Raw genomic sequence first — 25,785 nt, 5'->3', positions numbered from 1 at the left:
ATTTTGCTAATATAGAGGCTTTCAGTTATACCCACTCTTCATTTATTCAGACTTCCTACAATAAATATATTCACTCACTATAAGCTAAGGACAAAAATATTTTAAGGTATGTAATGTGTGTACTGTGCATTTTTTTAGGCCTACCTATATTGGTCAGTTAATATATGATAACGTAAACATGTTATTAGACTTTTATATACATGTACATTTGAAAGTGAAAAAAGCTATGATGCACTTTACAGCAATTTTTGCTTAACTGCAGTAGCCCACAACCTAACCTGCTGTATAGGCAGGGCCCTCTTGTACTGCAAATTGAACCTTAGTAGAGTGGGAACTAAAGCTGATTACAGATTATGGAAAGCCTTCAGTAAAACAATTGAATCCCTGCAGGAAATTTTGAATATTGGTAAATATATTTCAGATGTTAATATTGAAATTTATGAGAAAACAGAAACCCCTCATAAAAATGAATCTGAAGTCTGGCAAATCCATTGAGCTTGTTTTGAAAAAGAAATATTCTTGTGTAGAAATTATATCAAATAAGTTCCAAGAGACTAACACATTTACATAGCCTCTAACACACTGCCATATTAGTGTGGCTATCTCCCACTTAAAAAATGGGAGACCTTATGAGCAAATTTTATTTGTTGTATCCTGGTTTCTAGTCCAATGTTTGGATGATTTGGGGTTTAGTGTACTACAGTACTGTACTGTATATACTGATACATTATTGAATTGCATCTTATTTCTTTGCATGCCTTAGCTGACTCTTGATAATTACAAGACTTGTTTGGATGGCTTGTTCAATAATGGCAATATTATTGAAGAAATGGTAAGACAAGAGAACACCGCTGTCCATGAGTTTATTAGACTAACTAGCCAGTCATTTGAACCCACTTAAGTGTTGAATGCTTTCGTGATAAATTTCTCTAGTCTTTCATTTAGAGTAATTCTTTATGCTCTTACCAGGTAAGTAATAATTGCTAAAGAATTAAATGCACCACTTCAGTTATTGAATTATTCCTTAATATTAATGTCTAAACTGAATTTTATTTTAATTACATATTCATATTCAGCAATTGTATAATCCTCTTTATCCTGAATGTTGATTTCTTTGTAGAATTCAGCTTCATTTCTGTCATGGCCATTCATCTCGGGAAAATTTCCCGGGTAAATGAAGTGTCTAGGCATATAAATTCGAGACCTAATCCATTCATTACCTTTCCTGTCCCATACATCTTTCTATGCTTCTTTGAGTAGATTGGATTTTTGGTGTCTTAGGATAGTTGTGTGAATTTTGCCATTAAATTTGTGTATGCAGTGGCATTGATAACAATGTATATTTTTCTTATGTAGACAGACCCCTGGGGAATGGCTCTCCCAAATGGTGGCTCAGAAACTCCTAAACAGGTACTGTGTGAGAACACTAGCTGTTACTTGAACAGATGATAAACCACATAGTAATATCGTGAATTAGAAACATGTTCAGCACCTGGGCATCTTTATTCTGAGGACATTTGAACTGTAGTATCAGCATGCCTCTGGCAAAACAGTAATGGAGTGAGTGATGGTGAAAGTTTTTCTTCTTTTTTAGGTCACCCTACCTCAGTGGGAAACAGCTGATGTGGCTTTTTATGTAATTAAATTGTATTGAATTGGAAAAGGACCAGGATTTTAAGCATCTTCAAAATAGATACCCAGGTATTACACATGTCTAATTCATCAACTTCTTGTTGAATACTGTTGCTGTAATAATACACATAGTGATATGCTAGCTTAAATTGATTAAGCAAATACATATTGAACTCAAGATTCAGACTTGCTTTTTGATTATTATAGTTTTGATATGCATTGCTGCACATTTAACAAAGTGAAGAAAATTTGGTTTTAATCTGATTCAGTCATTCACATTTAGAGAGCTTTACAAGATATTCATATTTGCAAATTTAGGCAATTTAAAACATTGCATTTTATTTATTTATAACTTAAAACTTGATCAGAAGCCAGGAAAGTGTGTTTATCACATTGAAGAATGAGTACTGTATATTCTTGGCCTTAAGTCAGTCTTTGTGTCCTTCACTGAACCCCTCAGTTCACCCTCTGGTTTCATCCCTTCTGACATGTCCCTTTCCCTCAGGGTTGCCCCTTTTTCCCTTGGGATCATCCACTTTCCTCCTAAGGGGTCCTCACCCCACTTTCCTCCTCTTTCCTTCTTGGGGATTTGCTTTCATTCAGCCCTCTTTCTCCTAAAAAAAGGGTGGGGGGCCAAGTTGTTGCATCTAAGATATACACTATATACTTGGAATCTAACTGGAGGTTGTTCCGGCAGTCACTGTCCCTGCAACTTAATCCTCGACCAGGCCTCCTGGTGAATCAGGGCCTGATCAGCCAGGTTGTTGCTGCTGGCCACACACAATCCAACGTACGAACCGCAGCCCCACCGTACAGGCACTGACTTTAGGTATCTGTCCAGTTCCCTCTTGTAGATAGCCAGGGGTCTGTTGGTAATTCCCCTTATGTATGATGGGAGGCCATTGAACAGTCTTGAGCCCTGGACACTTATTATGTTTTCTCTGTGCACTTGTGGCACCTTTGCTTTTCATTGGAGGTATATTGCACTGTCTGCTAAGCCTTGTTTTCATAGGGAGTGATTTGTGTGTGCAGATTTGGGATCAGTTCCTCAACAATTTTCCAGGTATAGATTATGATGCATCTTTTTTGCCTGGGTTGCAGGAAGTACAGGCAAGGGACTTCAAATGCTCCCAGTAATTAGTGTGCTTGATTGAAATAATAAATGCAGTGAAGGTTCTCTGTATATTCTATAGGTTTGCAATTTCACCTGCCTTGCATGGGACTGTTTATTAATAGCAGTATTCCAGCCTAGAGAGAACAAGTGACTTAAAGCAGATAATTGGCATGGCATCCCTTGTTTTGAAAGTTCTCATTATGCATCCTATCATTTTCCTTGCATATGTGATAGTGACACTGTTATGATCCTTGAAGGTGAGATCCTCTGACATTAACATTCCCAAGTCCTTCACATACAACCTCAGTTTTTAATAAGTCTATTGTGTTAGTGCGTGTTATATACTCTGTTCTAGCTATAATTTCCTTAAATTTTCCGTAAGAGAATGACTGAAATTTGTCCTCATTAATCATCATAGGATATTTACTGTGTACTCAATGGATGACACACTTGTGCAAATTCTAATGTTATGGATTACATCTTTATCTGATATAAGGATGAGGAAAAGATTAGGTGCAAGTACTGTACCTAGTGGAGCATTTTTTTTTTTATATAGTAAATCAATAGTTAGGACTTAAACCCATGGCATGCGAGTCCTGAAACTTGCTGGCCAGTATGCTATCCAGTGGATAGGACAATGGAATACAGTACAATAAAGCATGTAGGAATACAACAGGTACTGTATACACCAGGAATTTGATTATACAGTAATCTCTGGTCTTAACTGTGCTTATGTTTTTGTTTTATCCAAGCTCGTTCTTATTTAAAGTTTGCCACAAAACTGTTTTATAGAAGACTCTCCCTGTGTTGTTTCCAGATTGTGTCAAGCAACGAGACACTTGCTAAGTCACCATATGGCACCTAGTTAGTTGCTATCTATAACCCCTCTTAGTAGTCTTTATTACACATCCTGTACATGTGCAGTTTAACTTAAAAAAAGAATCAGAAAAATTGTTTGGCAAGGTGATTTAACTTTAATTTTTCTGCAGCAGATTAATACCTTAACTGTATCATATTCTGAAATTAAATTTACTGTGTGGCAAGATTTTGAAAAAAAAAATTACTTACAGATTGAAAGAGTGCATTTTTATAAATCAAATGAGTAGAATCTGATAAAAACTTGCAATTTTAAGGTGTCAAAGTTGGCAAGAACATTATCACTTGTCGGTAACAGCAGCATAAAAGTGCCAGTTTTATTTACATTATGCAACTTGATGCCAAATTATGATTGATTTTTAGTTTATTGTTTGTAATATTTAACACTGTGTACACAAGTTTATGATGTGTGTTTCAGGGTGTATTTTAATATTTTAGACATGGGGAAATGCTTAGCCTAACATTGCTACACCTGGAATATGCAGTATAAATCTATGCAATGTGGCCGGTGTGTTGAATGAATGATTTTTTTCTGTTTTTTAATGCTTTGGTCTTCTAACATTGTGTACAAAAAATATTTGCATTACAATTGTTTTAAGGTGTAATACTTCTCAAAGCATGAAAATAATTATTGTCACATTGTTTGACAGTTGGGAATGAATAAGTCATCTTCCTGTCAGCTTCACACCCTGTTGTTTGCTGGCAGGGAAGCTGCTGGTGGAACAACAGCTCCTGGTTTCATTGCTTATGCTAGTTAGGCAGTGTTACCCTTGATGGATTACAGGAGACCCAAACAGTTGCACTGAGGTCAGAAATATTGGTAGGTGGCATTTTTGCAGCCACAAAAAGTTGTGCATACTAATACATACATCAGATATATGCTGGGTAGTTCTCGCCTGCATACTAGTATGTTGGACACTTTGAATTGGTTAAAATAAGTTCAGGTTGGCCATCATTAATGCAGCATGATTAGGACCTGTAGGGTGCCTGATTAGTGATTTTGGCGGATTACAGAGTGGTTAGGTTAGAATACACTTAACCCATTGGCTATATTTACACATCAACAATTTTACCCACTTTATGCCCTATTTTTGGCCCATTCCATTGTTTCAGTCTACCAAACTCATAGCTATTTTGCTAGTATTCCTTCTATTCTGTTGATTGAGTACAAGAAACCACCCATTTCCCTATTTCAACCACCCAATAAAGTGGTCAGAAATTGGTAATTTGGCAATTCCACACAAACTTCAAGAGATGCTAATTTCAAAATAGGGTCCAGAATAAACACTGCAGACATTACTGGCATTAAAATAACATTTTCTCTTTGTTAGTCATGCCTCCAGGCCCTTCTTATATTACACTTGCTCTCCATTTTGAATTTTTATTCACACAGAAAAATAAGAGATTTATTGTTATGCAGACTACTGCATTATTGTAATACAGTATAATTGTATAATGTCAACCTATTTGTGACCACATAGTAGACCGGCCAGTTGGATATGTATTGGATGGTGACACCATTTGTTTACTCTTGAACATCGGGAAAAATCGAACATTTCCACTATGAGCTCAGTTTCAAGGTACTTTCCGTTGTGAGACCAATCAGAATGACTTCTCTTTCTGTAATGTATCTTCCATTTTATTAAATGAGACCAAAAAACGAGAATACAACCATAAAAACCATACGAAAATACACCACAAAGTCGCTGTTGTACACCAAAAACACGGTCATTTTTTCCTCATTATGCACTGCGTACTGCAGGATTTTTTTTATATAGCGCACATTTACCACACAGACCTATTCTCTCATATGTAGGCTCAAATTTACCAGTCACAGCTTATGTGAGTGAGTTGAGCTCATGGTGACTGACAGTGGCTTCAAATACACCTGTGTATGTGCCTTACACAACATTGGAACCATGGCTAAGGACAAAAGTAAGCAGGTAATAACAATAAATGGAGAAAAAGAAATTAGAATGACTTATTCAGCAAGTAGTGCCACTAAACAGTAGCGGCAGGTTGGTGTGACGACCCTGGAAATTTAAAGTAATGCTAGCCGAAATTAGTGCCAGATTACTGATTGCCGGATTAGTGATGGCTGACCTGTAATCACAGAGACTAACATTATGTATGTATGTTCATCAGGTTTCAGATACCATTTCATTGTTCTTATCCAGTTCCTACAATGCCAGTACTTATGGTCCTTTACAGTAGGACCCCTGTATCTGCAGATCCAGTTTTTGCAGTTTACCGTAGCCCAGAAATGTCACAGTTCTCAACTTATTGTGCATAATTTATTAAATTTTATCGTAGATATGAATGTAAGTGAAAAAGACATATAGGGTTCACTATTATCCACAGTTTTGGGTATCTGCAGTAGGTCTTGGAACATATTACCCTGTGGTTACGAGGGTTCTACTGTATGTGCTATCTGCTTTCTTACAACTCAGTTCAATGAAAATATTGGTGGATTTCAGTGATTATGGGTTTGCTTGAATTTTCCCTCCCCATTCCCTCAAAAAAAAAAAAAATGCAGACTTGGCTATGTATATTTGTCTAGGTAAAAACCAGATAATTTTTGACAATGTGCAATACTGTATACCTCTACTTATAGTGTCGACTTATGGCCAAGATAAAAAAAAAAAAAATTCAAACTGTACATAATTGTTGAAAAATTGAGCAATATTTATGTCCTACATTTTGTAAAGCCCCTGGTTATGCATGGATTTCAACCAGACTAAAACTCTATTTTAAATATACTTAGCAATGTATAGTTGAAGTTTTGATCATTTATCTGCTAGGTTTAATATAATTAACTTGTCTGAAGATCTTATTGTTAAATGTAATACATATTTAGTAATATGTCGCAGAATTTCAGTACTCTTGAAATTTTCTATTAAGTTATTTGTTAGGTATGATTCTTTTTCTAAAGTTAGTCTACCATTGGTAAATGTTTTCTCTTGGTTCTACTTTCACCTTCCTAGTATTTCTTGCTCTTTTTTATATTTACCATTCTTCCTGCTATTTTTCTTGTATGTATGTATTTTCCAGAGCTAACTGCCATTATGACTAATGATAGTTAAGAATAGTCAACTCCGATATATTTTGCAGGATATATTTATTAGTTTTGTTCCAGTATTGCTTAACATCAACTGCACTCTAGTATTACTTAATACATGTACTCTAGTGTACAGTATCAAATACAGAATTCGGTTAAAATTAACAAGGATGGTAGTATATAGTACTTTTAACTTGACATTTGCTTCATCTCAAATATACCTAGTCTGTTGGGGTATCCTAACCTGTACAGTGGACCCCTGGTTTTCGGCTGGTGCGAAAATCGTACAGTTCGGATTTCGAGCACTTTTTTTTTCGGCGAAATTTCCCCCCCCCGGGTTTCGTACATCCGCTCGGAAATCGTTGGTACCAGACGCATGCGCCTGGGCCGCTCATACTTTCGTGAGTCACTCTTGGGCACATTAAATGTCGTATTTAGGTTAATGACATTTTCATTAATCCATCTGATATTTTCTTCAAAATTGTAAAAGAAACACGTTACATAGCATATAAACATGCAATGTTTATATGTTATCAAGGGGTCAGTGGAGGGTAAACATTACGTTTTCTCTAGTCCAGCTTCAGAGAAAACGTGTATGAATCTGCATTGGCCCAGTAACCACCCTTAGTACATAAGTCTTTTGTTTACAGTTCTCAGCATGAATTATTCATTAATTCTCCCCTTGTTTATGATGGCATCTAAAGGTAGCTGTTAGAAACAATTAAACTCAGCGAACGTGGTATGTCAATGGTGGTATTATGGCTGTAGGTCACAGCGTATGTAGCTGGTAGGTATACACCTGGGATGTAGTCTGCCTGGGACTACAAATAAATACTACTTGCCAACAAGTTTTCAATAAAGGTGGGAGATGGCCGACTTGTTGGAAAAAAAAAAAAAATGTTCATTTATCATTAAAATTAGTCATTTATATTTACGTATATCTCGCTGTTTTCTGTATGTTCAACTATAGTTATTCTCTATAAAATATTTTTTTTGTTGATATTTTTGGGTGTCTGACACAAATTAATTGGATTTACATTATTTCTTATGGGAAATATTTCTTCGGTTTTCAGCCATTTCAGATTTCAGCCAACCTTCTGGAATGGATTAATTACAAAAACTGGGGGTCTACTGTATTAATATTATTTCTTTATTTTTATATTTGAGCTGTATGCTTAACATTTGGCAATGGTTTTCGTAACGGAATAGGATGGTGATAAAATGGTAACTGATACTGAGTTTATGTACATGGCACACTTAGTAGTTTCATTATTTTTTGGATTTTAGGAACATTTTTCAAATTTTTTTCATTTGCATGAGATGCATTACAAAACAATTAACTCTTGGCCTTTGTGGAAGTGGTAAATAGAATTACCAGTCCTGTACATGGTGCCTTTCTTAGACATTGTGAAACCCGTAATAGATTAGAGCTTCCCCCTCATTAGAAAATCTACACTTTTCAATCATTTCAGAAGATCTACCAGCAACTAATAATTTTTTCCTCTCCAGAATTTTTTTATTTTGTACATAATGTATATTTGATCATATTTTCATCTCCACAGCCTGATCCATGGGGTTCTCCAGCATCGGGTCCTCCGTCACGTGTCACATCTCCGCCAACTACAAGTGATCCCTGGGGTCCTCCACCAGCCAGATCACCTGAACCACCAATGGGAGGTGAGGTCTTATTTGCTTAAAATATCTCTGCTGGTGGGTCTTGGTGGGGATGACAAAGATAGGTAGGTTAGTGCATATTCTCATACAGTGCTTGTATTTTCCTAATTAAAGAAACAAAACAAATATGCAAGACGCCAGATACAAATTTTCATTCATACTGTGTTAATTTCAGTGGTACTATAGATAAAAACTAAAAAAATAAGGATGAATGGCTTGCAATTATAAATGCATACAATCTAGCATTTAATAATACATGGGAAAGAAAGACTCTGACAAGTTAAATAAAGGAATGAATAATTTTCTGAAGGGATTAGTTATCAAGTCTAAAATAATTTTAATAGGAAATTTTATTAAATAAAACTGGATGGTCTGTAAGACTGGAATGCTTAATAAATAATCAGTAACATATTTTTTAACCCTTTCACTGTCGGTCCCATGATATTACAGCTTTGAATCCATTCTCTGTCCTTTAATACTATGCCAAAATTCAAGCAGCTTCCAGTCTTGTGGGAGATAGCTGGTAAGCCTACATGTGAGAGAATGGGTCTACCTGGAGTCTACCTGTAGGGCACTCCAGGGATCAATGCCCCCGCGGCCCGGTCCATGACCAGGCCTCCCGGTGGATCAGGACCTGATCAACGAGGCTGTTACTGCTGAGTGGTCAGTGTGTATGCAGTATAAAAGAAATCCTTCAGTGCACAGTGCACAAGAAAAACTGCCACCATGTTTTTGGTTTGAAACAGCAACTTTGCAGTGTATTTTCATATGGTATTTATGGTTATATTCTCATTTTCTTGGTCTCATTTGATAGAATGGGAGATATATTACAGAAATAAGAGATGATTTTGAATGGTATACAGAGCAAAAGTAGCTTGAAAAGGAGCTGAAAATAGTGGAAATGTTAGATTTTTGACCATGTTCAAGAGTAAGCAAATCAAGTCACACATCCAGTACACGTCAACGGTGGGTCTGATATGCTTTCACTAATGCATTGATATTATTTATATAATATGTGAAATAATGCAGTAGTCTGCATAACAGTAAATCTTCTATTTTTTGTGTGAATAAAAATTCAAAATGGAAAGCAAGCGTAATATAAGAAGGGGCCTGGAGACATTACTAATGAACAGAGAAACCATTATTTTAGTGCTAGGAATGTTTGCATTGTTTATTCTGCACCCTGTTTTGAAATTGGCCTTTCTTCAGTTTTGTATGAAATTGGCCAAATTGCCAATTTCTGATAACTTTATTGGGCAGTTGAAATAAGTAAACAGGCGGTTTCTTGTACTCAGTCAATAGAACAAAAGGAGCGCTGGCAAAATAGCTATGAATATAGTCGACTGGAACAATTGAATTTGCCCAAAATAGGGCTGAAAGTAGGAAAAATCACCAATGCATAAATATTGCCAAGACCGCTAACTTCATGAGAGCGTAATTCTGTAAGTTTTTCATCAAATTTCGCACTTCTGGTTTTATTACCATCAGGAAGAGATACTCTATCATTTCAATAGATTTTTTTTTTTTCAAACACCGAGAGCAAGTTTGCGAGCAGGGGTCTTGACAGTGAAAAGGGTTAATATAGTAATTAATTTTTTTCCATCACAGTAAAGAATTGACTCGACCAGTTTTGGCCTCAAAAGTTTTATGAAAGATTAATGAGTGTGTGTAGAGAAAACACAAAACTCATATCCTTGTTGAAAAGGAAATCGTATGAAGAGAGCTTTCTTATATGTTCTCGCTCAGAAAACAGATGAGGTGACCTCATATAAACCTTAAGAGGATAAGCAAAGTGAAATTTTCAGCCTCTCAAGGAAAGAAAATACAACTTTATTTTTAAGAAGATAAAATTGTATAACAGAATAACATAGTTTGTGCCATGCATGGAGAAGCTTATACAGTAGGGCCCCACTTATACAACAAGTTAGGTTCCAGGCTATCTCTGTAAAGTGGAACACCCTTTTTTCCACTTGTAAATGCATAGAAATACTAGATAACAAGTTTACACTAACATAAGTTAGCAATAGAACTTGGCATTAAAAAACAATAAAGTAATATTCACATATACAGTGGACCCCCGGGTTAAGACATCATCGGAATAAGTAATATTCGGAATAAGTGTGCCATTGTTTACCAGCCAGTGAGGACGATCCAATGCGTTCATACGATACATTTGTATTATTCCATTTTTTTAGTGCTTGTAACTGCTAAATAAACCACCATGGGCCCAAAGAAAGTTTCTAGTGCCAACCCTTTGGTAAAGGGCTGAGAGAGATTCTGCAATATGTACGATACTAAAGCAGCAGGAGTCTATAAAGACTATAGCACCAGTCAGCGCTAAAGTGTAGCATTAACAGTGTAGCAAGTAAGTTAAGCGATTAATCGATAGAAAAAGGACAGCACAAAACTGACTCCTCCATTATTGTTGGAGGTATATAGGGCTACTGACTAACACTGCCTCCTCTGCTGCCACCTTCATTACCACTATGTAAGGCTTAACTTTCAGTGGCCCTTATACACCCAACAACAAACAACACACCACCACTCATGACATACTTAATGCCATATTTTATTCATTCTACAGTATATATCATATTTCTATGTTATTGTTTATTATGTCATATTAGACGAATTGTGCTAGATAAATAACCCGTAGAGCTGAAATTAGGGTCACAGTGAAGAACTATCTTGTCCTGCTTCCCAGCACAATTCCTAACATACGCCAGAAACGGACCTCTCTAGAACACTTCTTTGAGCGACAGGGGTCCAGTGACTCTTAAGCTGGCCCTAGTGGCATTAAAAGAGAGGGAAGTAACCCAGAATAAGGACTTGGTACCTGAAGTCTTTATGGAAGGGCATTCCCTTTCCAAATAATTGTAAACTCCATCCTCTCCCCTCCTCCCGTCTTCCATACATCACCTTGTCTTCAATAAAGGTAAATGTGATGATGTTACTGTTTTATTCTTCATGTATCATTGTTTTCTGTGTAGATAAATGTACATTTCATGTAGAAAATATTTCTTTAATACTTTTGGGTGTCTGTAACAGATTAACCCTTAAATGGTCCAAACGTATATATACGTTTTTTCAACATCTGAAAGTATGTAAAAAAATGTAGATCTTTTTTGTTTTACATTTGAAAACGTGTAATAAAAACTTTTATCTACATTTTTTTTTGTTATATTTGAAAATATGTAAAAAAAGTAGATCTACTTTTGTTATTTTATTTTATTATCACACTGGCCGATTCCCACCAAGGCAGGGTGGCCCGAAAAAGAAAAACTGTCACCATCATTCACTCCATCACTGTCTTGCCAGAAGGGTGCTTTACACTACAGTTTTTAAACTGCAACATTAACACCCCTCCTTCAGAGTGCAGGCACTGTACTTCCCATCTCCAGGACTCAAGTCCGGCCTGCCGGTTTCCCTGAATCCCTTCATAAATGTTACTTTGCTCACACTCCAACAGCACGTCAAGTATTAAAAACCATTCGTCTCCATTCACTCCTATCAAACACGCTCACACATGCCTGCTGGAAGTCCAAGCCCCTCGCACACAAAACCTCCTTTACCCCCTCCCTCCAACCTTTCCTAGGCCGACCCCTACCCCGCCTTCCTTCCACTACAGATTGATACACTCTGGTTTTAGATTACTACTAACCACAACTCCTAAATCCTTTTCGCAATCCGTAATATTAAGATCTACATTATTTAGTTTATTTGTGGCATGGTTATTTTCCTGTCCAACATTCAGAACTTTGCATTTGTCTATATTAAACTGCATCTGCCACTTCTCTGACCACTGCATCAGTCTATTCAAATCATCCTGGAGTGCTCTAATGTCCTCATTAGAATGAATTGGATGGCCTATTTTGGTGTCATCAGCAAATTTGCTCATGTCGCTATTTATTCCCTCGTCTATGTCGTTTATGTAGATTGTGAACAACAAGGGGCCCAACACTGACCCCTGTGGAACACTGCTTGTGACATGCCCCCATTCTAATTTCTCCCCATTTATGCAAACTCTCTGCTGCCTATTCATCAACCATGCCTCAACCTAGGAAAAAATTTCTCCTATTCCTATTGAGTTTCCTCAATAGCCTCTGATGTGGAACTCTATCGAAAGCCTTACTGAAGTCCATATACACAATATCGTATTCAGTACCATGATCTACCTCAAATACCTTAGTGAAGACAGTAAATTCGTAAGACAGGAACACCCCTTTGTAAAACCGTGCTGAGATTCATTAATCAATTTATGCCTTTTGAGATGGCTATGAATTGCTTCGGCAATTATTTATTCCACAAATTTTCCCACTATGGAGGTAAGGCTTATTGGTCTATAGTTCGAAGCTAAGGACCTATCACCTGCCTTGTAAATAGGTATTACATTTGTCATTTTCCACTTATCAGGCACTATGCCAGTTTGTAGTGATATGTTGAAAAGATTAGCCAAAGGTATGCTAAGTTCCTCTTTACATTCCTTTAACACCCTTGCAAACAGTTCATCAGGGCCTGGGGATTTGTTAGCTTTTAATTTCTCTATTTGTCTGAGGACCATGTCACCTGTTACTGCAGCCGTGCATAGTTTATTATCATCCTGTTCTACATAATATATTGTTTCTGGAATTATGCTAGTATCTTCCTGAGTAAAAACTGAGAGGAAGTAAGAATTGAAAATTTCACACATATCCTTATCACTGTCAGTGATCTGACCTGAGTTACTCTTGAGTGGGCCTATCTTGTCACTAATCTTCTGTATACAGTGGACCCCCGGTTAACGATATTTTTTCATTCCAGAAGTATGTTCAGGTGCCAGTACTGACCGAATTTGTTCCCATAAGGAATATTGTGAAGTAGATTAGTCCATTTCAGACCCTCAAACATACACGTACAAACGCACTTACATAAATACACTTACATAATTGGTCGCATTGGGAGGTGATCGTTATGCAGGGGTCCACTGTACCTGAAAGAACCCTTTTGGGTTAATCTTTGAATCCCTTGCAACCTTAGCCTCATAATCCCTTTTTGCTTTTCTTATTTCTTTTTTTTTATTTCTCTCTTTAATTGAATATATTGATTCTTAACTGCCCCTCCCCTCTTTTGATACATCTCTATATGCCTCTCTTTTGACCAATGAGATGTTTTAATCTATTGTTCATCCACTTAGGATCATTTTTGTTAGATCTAATTTCCCTACTCGGAACAAAAGTTGTCTGGGCAGCTAGAACTATGCTCTGAAAAATGTCATATTGGCAACCAAGACCACCTACCTGACCCATGGTCAGGACATCCCAATTTAGCCCACCCAGGTAATTTTTCAGTCCCTTGAAATCAGTCAAGCAAAAGTCTGAGACAGAGATTTGATTGCAGATTGGAACTGGCTGTGAATTGCTCAGTAAGTACTGTGGTGTCTACTGAGTGACCACCATCATATTAACATTTGTTCTACAAGCACTCAAGAGGCACTGTTAACCATGGTCCACCTAGAGCACAGTGGTGTTGCATAAACAATAGCAGTAGTAGTACAGTGCTGTTGCAGTAGTGGTAGTTTAGTCCATGTTTTCCATCTACTTGTACCGTTATTATCAAATGTCTGTGTTCATTTTCAGGTATTTGTGGTAATGATCCTTGGGCAGTCTTAGGTGTTATACCTCCTGCTGCTAAGACCACCACGCCACCTGCTGGCACTAATGACCCATGGGATCCGGTCCCTGCGAAGCCCCAAACTAAAGATCCGTTTGCACCCATTTCACCAACAAACAATGGCGACATGGATGAGTTTTCAGCTTTGTCAATAAGGGATAAACCAACTAATAGTAAGGACTGTTTTATTTAAAATTTCAGTATATGAATTTATTATTGGAGTTTTATTTAGAAACTATTAAAATATAAATTTATAAAGGTATATCAGTACTTTTCATAATGTTCTCATTCCACTTAAACATTATCTTTTAAAACAGTAATAAATAATCAGTATAGTTTTTCCACTTCCTCCTGTGTGTGTAGTTATTTTTAAATAGTTACAGCTGAGAGATAAAATGGAAAGAAAACCAGAAGATAGGTTAGAAAGAGGGAGGGAAAGATAAAGACAGGTCAGAGTTCAAAAACACCATAAAACAGACCGAGAGTAACAGTAGTATTCAGCAGTGAGAAAACATATTAAATCAACAGGCTTCAGTAGCTGGGTATCTCCACATTATAAGTATGTTTGCTTAAGGGCATTAGAAAGGCTAAACGTGACTATGAAATTAGAGTTGCTAATGAATCAAAGACTAATCCAAAGGGGTTCTTTCAAATGTATAGGACGAAGGTGAAGGAAAAAATAGGACCTCTGAAAATTGGGAATGGAAGCTGACGGATAACGAACTAGAAATGTGTTCCTTATTTAATTACTATTTTTTGTCAGTTTTTACACAGGAAGATGTAATTGAGATTCCCGTAATTAACAGTTATTTAGTTCATGATGAATTTAAATTAACTAATACAGTGGTCCCTCGTTTTTCGTAGTTAATCCGTTCCTGGAATTGCTACTATTATCGAAATCTTCGATTTGCGAATCAATTATCCCCATAAGAAATAATGTAAATACAATTAATCCGTTCCTGACACCCAGAAGTATTAAAACAAAAATTTTTTTTACATGAAATATAGATGTAGTACATAAACAATACAATGGGAAATGATGAATGAAACATTAACAACATAACACTTACCTTTATTGGAGATTCTTCTTAGTGTATGGGAGACTGGAGGAGGAGAGAGATTTGATTATTTACAGTTTGGAAGGGGAATCCCCTTCCAGCAACACCTCAGGTACCAATTGCTTTTCTGGGGTTACTTCTCTTCTCTGTTTCTTAATGCCACTAGGACCACCTTGAGAGTCACTGGAGTCCTGTCTCGCAAAATAACTGTGGAGAGAGCTCTGTTTCTGGGGTCTCTTTAACACTTCCCTAAGATGGCCCAAGACTTTGTCACTGTACATGTTGCCAACATGGCTTGCAACAACCTTGTCAGGGTGATGTTTCTCCATAAAGTTTTCCATCTTACCCCACATAGCAAAAATCTCTTTAATTTCTGAAGACGGCACCTTCTTCCATCTCTCTTCCTCCTCTGCAACAAGATTCTGAGCTGCGTTCTGTTGCTGTTCCTGCTGAAGCTCTTGCAGCTCCTCAGTGGTGAGCTCTTCATTGTGGTCTTCCACCAACTCTTCCACATCCTCCAAACTCACATCCAACCCTATGGAACTCCCCAGTGCCACAGTTAATTTGACAACAGACATAGGCTCATCAGGGTCAGTCCCAAACCCTTCAAAATCCCTCTTTGTCGACACAATCTGGCCACACTTTTCTCCAAGCAGAGTTCAAAGTCCTGGTAGTCACTCCTTCCCAAGCCATACCTATAAGGGTTATGCAATGGAGGATGCTGAAGTGTTCTCTCCAAAATTCCCTTAGGGTCAAGTGAGTGTCTGTGGTCACAGTCAAGCACAATTCAGTAATGTTTTTCTTAAATTCAGTCGTATTTCTCACCTTCTTTACCACAGGCTTGGCACTAGGAGCTTTCTTTGGAGCCATGGTAGCTTATTTAGTACTTGCAAGCACTAAAATGAGTGAAATATTATGAAATATTTCATAGGAGCATGTGAGGGGACCTTCACTCACTGGTAAACAATGCCAGACTGGCTGGGTAGGGAGGCCGCCCCGACTCACACCGTGCGTACACATCCCGGACAAACTACTATTCGCGAGTCAACCTATGATTAGCGAGCCCATGTTTATACGAAAATATCCCTATGATTTTCGAAATCTATGATTCCCGAGAACTACGAAAAGCGAGGGACCAATGTATTACTGTCACGAGGGACATGGTTATTAAACAAATAGACAAACTGAAGCAAAATAAGTCCCCGGGACCCGATGAGATGTTTTCCAGGGTACTTAAGGAATGCAAGACGGAGCTTAGTCGGCCATTAACGAGTTTGTTTAATGCGTCCATCCTTACTGGTGTTGTGCCAGAGTTGTGGAAGATGGCTAATGTGGTTCCTATATTCAAATCAGGGGATAAGTCCGTTCCTTCAAATTACCGTCCAATAAGCCTGACATCTATAGTGGGTAAGTTATTAGAATCAATTATAGCTGACATTATTAGAAGTCACCTTGAAGAGCATAACTTGATAAATGAATCTCAGCATGGATTCACGAGAGGTCGTTCCTGCCTGACAAATTTACTGACGTTCTTCAATAGAACATTTGAGGCAGTTGACTGATAAAGAATATGATATTGTTTATTTGGATTTTAGTAAAGCCTTCGATAGAGTACCTCACAAGAGACTCTTAAGAAAAGTGGCAGCTCATGGTATAGGAGGTAAAGTTCTAGTATGGATAGAGGCATGGCTTACCCATAGAAAGCAGAGAGGTACCATTAATGGGGTGAAATCTGAATGGGGATTAGTCACTAGTGGCATTCCACAAGGATCAGTTTTAGGCCCTCTCTTGTTCATAATTTACATTAATGACCTTGATGAAGGGATTATGAGTGACATGAGTAAATTTGCTGATGATACAAAGATAGGCTGTATAATTCATTCTGAGGAGGATAGCAATGAACTCCAGGAGGATTTGGACAAATTAATGTCTTGGTCTACAAAATGGCAGATGAAATGGTAATGAAAATAACCCTCGAAGCTATAATCTAAGTGAAGTAGTGCTTGATCATACAGAATGTGAAGAAGACTTGGGAGTCATGGTAAGGAGAAACCTAAAGCCAAGACAGCAGTGCCTTAGTGTGTGCAACAAGGCTAACAGTTTACTTGGATTTATCTCAAGAAGTATAAGTAACAGAAGTCCAAAAGTTATTTTACAGCTCTATACATCACTAGTGAGGCCTCATTTAGATTATGCTGCTCAGTTTTGGTCCCCTTACTACAGGGTGGATATAGACGCATTAGAGAACATACAGAGAAGAATGACTAAAATGATTTGCTGTGTAAGGAATCTCCCGTATGAAGATGGACTTAAAGCCTTAAATCTCCACTCTCTGGAGAGACGTAGAATGAGGGGAGATATCATTGAAGTGTATAAATGGATGACGGGTATAAACAGAGGAGATATTAATAAAGTACTGAGGGTGTCGAACTAGGTAAGAACCAGAAATAATGGATTTAAGTTGGATAAATTTAGATTTAGAAAGGACATAGGTAAGTACTGGTTTTCTAACAGAGTTGTAGATCCGTGGAACAGTCTTCCCAGTGGGGTGATAGAGGCTAGAACCTTGGGTAGCTTTAAGAAGAGATTGGACAAATATATGAGTGGGAGGGGCTGGGTTTGATTGGAGTCAGTGGGTACGGGAGTTATTTCTTGGGTAGCTTTAGGTAGAGGTTGTTTTGATAAGGACCTGCCTTGCATGGGCCAGTAGGCCTTCTGCAGTGTTCCTCCATTCTTATGTTCTTATACCCAGCTGCTCCAGCCTATTGGGATATAATTTTTCTTATTATTTAATGCTGTTGCTTGCTTGCTTGCTTCCTCACTCACTTGTTCATCATCATCGGCTGCTTTCTGGCATTTTCACTTCTTGACCTGTCTTTAAACTTTTTTACACCACCTTTTTTCTAGTATGCCTTGTTTCCTCTGCTTTTTTTCTTTCATGACTTCCAGCCAAGGTACTATGACTTTCACTATTACAAAATCAGATAATCATGAAATTATTCATCAATCTGGTACAAATAAACTGAAATGAGTATTGTATATTTCTGTTGCTTATGTAAGTAAAGTAATAGTAGGCCTACTAGCTCATGCTAGGTGGGTTCTCACGCCTAAACTGAGCCCCTCTTTACCAGTTTGCTATAGAAAGCCTTAGTGTGAGGCTGATCTGTGGATCACTAATGTCTGCTGTTTTGTTTTGTTGGTTCACATAAAGATAATACGTATTAGGAAACACTTTTAAATGAGCTGAGACAGGTAGCGGCTTTTAGCTTATATAATAATGCAGTATATATTAGCCTACTGCTGTAACAACATTGTGTAAAAAAAAAATCGCTACTGTGGATGGAAGCATTTATGAAAAAAAAACACATTTTGGAGAGGAAACCTTCAATGTTGTTTCAGTGCATCCTGAATCCTCATGAAATCAGAACTGTGACTTGATACTAGTCGACCCCTCGAGGGAAGTGCTATGGTACTGGTGGATGGCTCTTGATCCAAGGAATTAGATTTATCCTCTCTTGGATTGAACCTGAGTGCTTTTATTTCCCAAGGTGCTGTATGATCTCCACAGGTTTCGTGCTTTCCCAGTAAATGTAGCAGTAACATATAATGATTCTTGTTGATGATGGTCCAAAACATTGTCTTAGTGTCCTCTACAAAGTTTGAATTATTTATAAACATATCTGTTCATTTATATCAATAATTAATATTTATTACTTTTTTCCCTTTAACTCTTAAACTGTCCAAACTTAGATCTATGTTTGCACCGCTAGTGCTCTGAACATAGATCTACTTTTTTTTTTTTTTTTTTTTTTTTTTTTTACATTTGAGAGCATGTAAAATAAAATGTAGATCAATGTTCGGAGTGCTAGCGGTGCAGACTTAGATCTACATTTGAACAGCTTAAGGGTTAAAACAACTCTTCAGTGTTATATTTTCACATGATGTTTTTTTCACTTTTGCTTTAAAGTCATAAATAATGATCTAGAATTGAAGACCCTTCTTGCAGTTCACTTGTTTATTGTTTAATAATACTGTATTTTTTGTGTAGTACACTGTAAAGTGTATAGTTACAAACATACAATAGGTACTGTATTCACATTGATAAATAGATAATCTCTTGACAGATGGTGTATCAGATCATTTTGATTTAAGTGGGCTTAGTACAACTATGACGGACAATAGCAGAGCTTCACCACCAAAATCCAAATCTCCAGCGGCCTTCTTGGGGGAAAATTGCAACCTTGTAAATTTGGATAACCTTGTGTCTGCTAAACAGTTGCCTGCTGGCTTAGGTAAGTAGTGTAAAGGATTTCGAAGCAGGGAAAATGCTTAACTTCTTTTTATTACTAAAAATAAGTCTTGGCTACCTCTTGTGAATGTTGGCAAATTTTCTACAGTATATATGGTGGCATTATATAAAACAACAATCTTGTTTTGTATCGTACTCTCTTCTCTGGGATTTTTGCACTGGTTAGTGACAAGCTTATATTAATAAAGCTTACTTACTGCACCTTAACTTTACTTTTATAATGTATATATACTGTGTGTTTGTGCATGCGTGTGTGTTCTCACCTATTTGTGGTTGCAGGGGCCAATTCTTAGATCTTGGCCCTGCCTCTTGACTTACCACTCTTCAGATCCACTCCCCCTTATCATGGCCACTTGTAAAACTGTGTGGAGCCTACTTCCATCATGTGACAAGATCGTTCCACTTCTCAACCACTCTTAAGATTGAGAAAAATACTTCCTAACATTCCTGTGGCTCATCTCTTGACTTCAATTTCCAGCGGTGTCCCCAAGTTCCCATTCCTTGCCTTACCTGGTCCCCTGAGTATTTTGTTGGTTACGTTTTTCTCCCCTGGTTCTTCTGTCATCCAATGTCATTTGGTCCAATTCTGTTAGCCTCCCCACTTGGCTCATGTTTCTTAGCTCAGGCACAAGCCTTGTTGTATGCTTCTGCACTTTCTCCAGTTTCTTAATATACTTTTTCAGTTGTGGATTCCATACTTGTGCTACATACTTCAAGATGGACCTCATGTATATTATATGATGGGCCCAGAATAAAACTGCTGTTGCGATTCCTGAAGGCAAGACTACCATTTGATTTGCCAGACGAGCATTGGCTGCAGAGGTTATTCAGCTGGTATGAGCCTCTGGCCTCATACTGGGCACTGTGTTCACCCTTAGATCTTTCTCTTTGAATGAAGTCTACAGCCTCTGTGTCCTAGTCTATACCCCATTTCTAGTCTTTTTGCTCCTTCCCAATCTTCACCCCCCCCCCTCTTGTTGCACATCTGTTATTTTGTCATATAACTCTTAACAAGTTAATAAGAGTTTACATCCCTAAACTCATACTGGTTATTGTTTATGAAACCATTTCTCTTCAAGTGTTCTACTACTACTACTACCCCTGATAAGTTTATCCATTACCTTGCAAGGTATGCATGTCAGAGAAACTGGTCTTTAGTTTAATTCCCTCTGTCTCCACTTTCTTAACCCTTAAACGGTCCAAACGTAGATCTACGTTTTCACTGCCAGCTCTCCAAATATTTTGAATTTTTTTTTTTAATTAAAGAGGGCAATTTTCTGTGTGTAATAAGACAAAAAAAAAATTTAGGACCATTACTTACCGAGATATAAGACCGTGAAGATGGCACTGGATGCTCACCCGACAGCAACATAGTCCTGCCGGCTGCAGAAGTGTTGCCAATATACATTCTTTTCTCGTTTTCATTTTATATAATTTTTATGTTCTGATAATTACAATTTATAGTAGTTCTTGTGATTTTATAGCCAATCTTTGTTCTGACATTAATATTAGGTACTGAAATAGTACTCAAATAGTCACAAACACACTGACAGGTGAACATTTTCATCTGCCTTGGTTGTTTACAATTGTCTAGAAATATATGCAAAGTATTTATAGGTCTCGGCAATGTTTTAGACATGCTGGAGTATATATGAAACTCCTTGAAGCATGGTGTTGAGACGAGTGTCACTAAACTTCTGACAGTGGAGTGACATTTGATGATAGTGCACTGCTCCAGGGAACCCTGGCTTTATTTGTTTTCACTGTTACACACAAACATGTATGCCTGTCTGTCTGTATCTGTCTATTTGTCTAGCTCTGCTTTTCTGTCTGTCTTTGTCTCCCTGTGTCTGTCTGTCTTTCTGTCTGCCTTTCTGTCTGCCTTTGTGTGTCTTTCTGCCTGTGTGTGTGTGTGTGTGTGTGTGTGTGTGTGTGTGTCTTTCTGTCTGCATGTGTGTGTGTGTGTCTTTCTGTCTGCCCCTGTGTGTGTGTGTCTTTCAGTCTGCTTGTCTCTCTGTCTCGGAGAATGGCTCTTAAACCAATGGGTATTACACACTATGCAGTCATCACATCTGATTCCTGATCAAGTGAAAAATGCATATTACTTGCTAGTTGTGCTTATTAAGCCTTATATCTACAAGCACTGTATAGCACTTTGCCTGGAATTTTTTAGTTATCCAAGGTAATTTACACTACGTAGGAAAGAGGGAGATTATTTCCCAGTAAAAGTGGGCCTTAGACAAGGATGTGTGATGTCACTGTGGTTGTTCAATATATTTATAGATGGAGTTGCAAGAGAAGTGAATGTGAGGGTCTTGGCAAAAGGTGTGGAGTTAAAGGATAATCAAACACAAAGTGGGAGTTGTCACAGTTGCTTTTTGCTTATGACCCTGTGCTTTTGGGAAATTCTGACTTGAAGTTGCAGAGGTTAGTGGATGAATTTGGTAGGGTATGTAAAAGAAGAAAATTAAAAGCGAATATAGGAAAGAGTAAGGTTATGAGGATAAAAAGATTAGGTGATGAAAGATTGGATATCAGATTGAAGGGAGAGAGTATGGAGGAGGTGAATGGATTCAGAAATTTTCTGAGTGGACGTGTCAGCAGATGGGTTTATGAAAGATGAGGTGAATCATAGAATTGATGAGGGGAAAAGGGTGAGTGGTGCACTTAGGAGTCTGTGGAGACAAAGAACTTTGTCCTTGGAGGCAAAGAGGGGAATGTATGAGAGTATAGTTTTAACAACGCTCTTATATGGGTGTGAAGCATGGGTGATGAATGTTGCAGCGAGGAGAAGGCTGGAGGCAGTGGAGATGTCATGTCTGAGGGCAATGTGTGGTGTGAATATAATGCAGAGAATTCGTAGTTTGGAAGTTAGGAGAAGGTGCGGGATTCCCAAAACTGTTGTACAGAGGGCTGAGGAAGGGTTGTTGAGGTGGTTCAGACATGTAGAGAGAATGGAACGAAACAGAATGATTTCGAGTGTATAAAACTGTTGTGGAGGGAAGGCAGGGTCGGGGTCGGCCTAGGAAAGGTTGGAGGAAGAAGGTAAAGGAGGTTTTGTGTGCGAGGGGCTTGGACTTCCAGCAAGCATGCGTGAGCGTATTTGATAGGAGTGAATGGAGACAAATCGTTTTTAATACTTGACATGCTGTTGGAGTGTAAGTAAAAGTAACATTTATGAAGGGATTCAGGGAAACTGGCAGGCCAGACTTGAGTCCTGGAGATTTGAAGTACGTACAGTGTCTGCACTCTGAAGGAGGAGTGTTAATGTTGCAATTTTATAAACTGTAGTGTAAAGCGCCCCTCTGGCAAGACAGTGATGGAATGAATGACGATGTAAGTTTTTCTTTTTCGGGCCACCCTGCCTTGGTGGGAGGCAGGCGATGTGTTAATAATAATAAAAATAATAGCTGTACTATGTGTACCTAAGAGAGAGAGAAAGACAGAGATAGACTGCGACAGATACAGGTAGAGAGACAGCTAAAGTCAGTCAGCCACCCACCCAGCTGGCCAGCCTGCCGAATACGTATTACACGTTCCAGAATTGTTTCTCTTTACTTAGGGCATAGGTTATAGGACATTCTGGCAGGATGACACTACCAGTGGTATCAAAAATGAAAGGATGTTGCACAAGTGTTGCCTATGGGCTATCATCAAGGTTTTTGATATTTCCTCGACCACTTGTGGCCACATCCATCTCAAAGCCACTAAACTCTGGGTCAACATCACATGACATCAGTGAATCCCTGGTGTTTGCCATGCTATTTGCTCTAGCTGGTGCTCAATTGAACTAGTGCTCCCACAAGATACTAAGTGGTCCCAGATTTTTTTAATACTGCACTCATTGAGTGTTAAGACCCATTCAGTACTGACCAGGCATCTCAGGCCAATCGTGCGAAATTTGGAAGCAGGAAAAATAAAACATTGATCTGTTTGGAGTGCTAGCAGTACTAACATAGATCTATGTTCGGACAGTTTAAGGGTTAAATATAGTGACTACAATTGCTGTCTTCCAGATCTCTGGTAACTGTCCCATATCAAGTGACTTATTGTAGATCATAGCTAGTGGTTTAGACAGTGCTTCTACACCCCCTCACAGAATCTATGGTGATTCATCAGATCATTACCCTTGATGTATCCAGGACCATCAGAAGCTTCTTTACCGTCGCCCTTTTGCGCGGATGGCATCCAGTACTTGTCAGTGCTCCCCATTCCCCCCTTCCTTTCTGGTATTGCCCCAATTTCCACTGAGAAGACTTCTTCAGATCTTTTTATCAGTGCTTCACAGACTTCCTTGTCATTGCTTGTGAGCTCTCATTCCTTCCTTCCTCAGTCAAATTACTTGGTCCTTTACTATCATCTTTCTTTCATGTGGAAATAGTGTTTGAGCGATTGTTGTATTTATTTCATCATATGCATGAAAGAATAAGGATTGGCAGAAAAGGTGAGAGAGTGTAAGACTTTTAGATAAACATGCCTATTGAATATACTGGGTAAAGTGTATGGTAGAATTGTTAGTGAGCAAGTTAGGGGCAAGACAAAGCAGGATTGTGGAGGTGTAAGAATGGTGTGTAGACCTAGTGTTTACAGTGAAGATGTGTGCTAGTGATACTTAGATAAGAATATATTTGTTACATCTATGTATTTAGAGAGGGCATATGATAGTGTGATTAGGGAAGAAATGTGATATGTTATAAATGTATGAGATAGGTGATAGGTCCCTAAAAGTAGTATAGTGTATTGTAAAAAAAAATGCAGATAGTGATGCTCATGTTCAGGAAATGTACAAGGAACAGGGACCATTTTCTAATGAAAGTGGGACTTGGACAGTGTTGTGTGATTGCAGCTTTTTTTTTTTTAACATGTTTATAGTGAACGCTAGTGTGTTGAGGAAAGGTGTGGAATTAAAAAATAATGAATCTGATGAAAAGCGAGAATTACCACAGTTACTCTTTGCTGATAACAGTTTTTTGGGAAGATTCTGAAGAGAAGTTTTAAAGGTCAGTGAAAGAATTTAAGAGGGTATGTAAAAGTTGCTATATTCACCCCACACATTGCTCTCAGACATGACATCTTCACTGCCTCTACCCTTCTCCTTGCAACAAGGAGAAGGCTGGAGGCAGTGGAGATGTCATGTCTGAGAGCAATGTGTGGTGTGAAAATGCAGAGAATCATAGTTTGGAAATTAGGCGGAGGTGTGAGATTACCAAAACTATTATCCAGAGGGGTTGTTGAGGTGATTCGGACATGTGGAGAGGATGGAACAGAACAGAATGGCTTTGAGAGTGTATAACTCTGTAGTGGAAGGAAGGCTGGGTAGGGGTTGGCCTGGGAAAGATTGGAGGGAGGGGATAAAGGAGGTTTTGTGCACGAGGGGCTTGGACTTCCAGCAAGCATGTGTGTATGTGTTAGATAGGAGCAAATGGAAACAAATGGTTTTTAATACTGTACAGTGGTCCCTCAATTATCGTCCTTAATCAGTTCCTGGAAGTGGGACTATTATTGAAATAGACGATTTTCGAATCAATTTTCCCCATAAGAAATAGTGTAAATCCAATTAATTCGTTCCAGACACCCAGAAGTATCAACAACAATTTTTTTTTTTACTTAAAAGATAGATTTACATGCACAAAAGAATGAACATTCAACATGAGTTACCTTTATTGGAGGCTGTTGTTGATGAATGGAAGACAGGGAGGAGGAGAGAGGGAAGAGAGGTTATTGTTTGGAAGGGGAATCCCCCTCTAGGTCACTTCACGGGTCACTTCCCTAGCATAAATATAGATTTACATGCCGGACTTGAGTCTTGGAGATGGGAAGTACAGTGCCTGCGCTCTGAAGGAGGGGTGTTAATGTTGCAGTTTAAAAACTGTAGTGGAAACCACCCTTCTGGCAAGACAGTGATGGAGTGAATGATGGTGAAAGTTTTTCTTTTTCGGACCACCCTGCCTTGGTGGGAATCGGCCAGTGTGATAATAAAATATAAAAATGCAGAAAAAAATGCCAAATAAATGTAAAGCACTAATAAAATGTATAAATGAACATTGGTAATAGTGGTAGTTGATGAGTGGAACGGTCTGCCTAGTAGGGTGATCCAAGCTAAAACATTGGGTAGTTTCAAATTTAGGTTGGATAAATACACGAGTGAGAGGGGTTGGATTTGAGTCGGACTTGCACCTGAGCTTATTGCTTGGGTAGCATTTGTTCTGTTAGTGGGTTGGATTTGTGAAGGACCGACCTAGTATGGGCCAGTAGGCCTACTGCAGTGTTCCTCCTTTCTTATGTTCTTATTGGAGACTTGTTTGTGTGAAGGAGGGATGGCAAGTTTATTGTTGGAGAATATGACACTAATATCAACTCTACGGCTTATTTATCTATCACAATTCAACTAATATGACATAATAAACAATATTAA

At 38.1% G+C, this 25,785-nt stretch overlaps 1 protein-coding gene across 1 annotated transcript in view; it reads left to right on the top strand.

The window, feature by feature from the left end:
• lqf (epsin homolog lqf) overlaps positions 1 to 25,785 on the top strand; it is a 102,559-nt gene that overhangs the window by 55,725 nt on the left and 21,049 nt on the right. The window contains exons 10-13 of the mRNA XM_070102920.1: positions 1,357 to 1,410; positions 8,243 to 8,357; positions 13,970 to 14,176; positions 19,186 to 19,353. Coding sequence (XP_069959021.1) covers positions 1,357 to 1,410; positions 8,243 to 8,357; positions 13,970 to 14,176; positions 19,186 to 19,353 — 544 coding nt within the window. The remainder of the gene's footprint in view (positions 1 to 1,356; positions 1,411 to 8,242; positions 8,358 to 13,969; positions 14,177 to 19,185; positions 19,354 to 25,785) is intronic.

The sequence above is a fragment of the Cherax quadricarinatus genome, chromosome 84 (genome assembly GCF_038502225.1).
Source record: "Cherax quadricarinatus isolate ZL_2023a chromosome 84, ASM3850222v1, whole genome shotgun sequence".
NCBI lineage: Eukaryota > Metazoa > Arthropoda > Malacostraca > Decapoda > Parastacidae > Cherax > Cherax quadricarinatus.
Note: the sequence above shows the minus strand (reverse complement) of the source record. Positions and strands in the feature narration are given on the sequence as shown.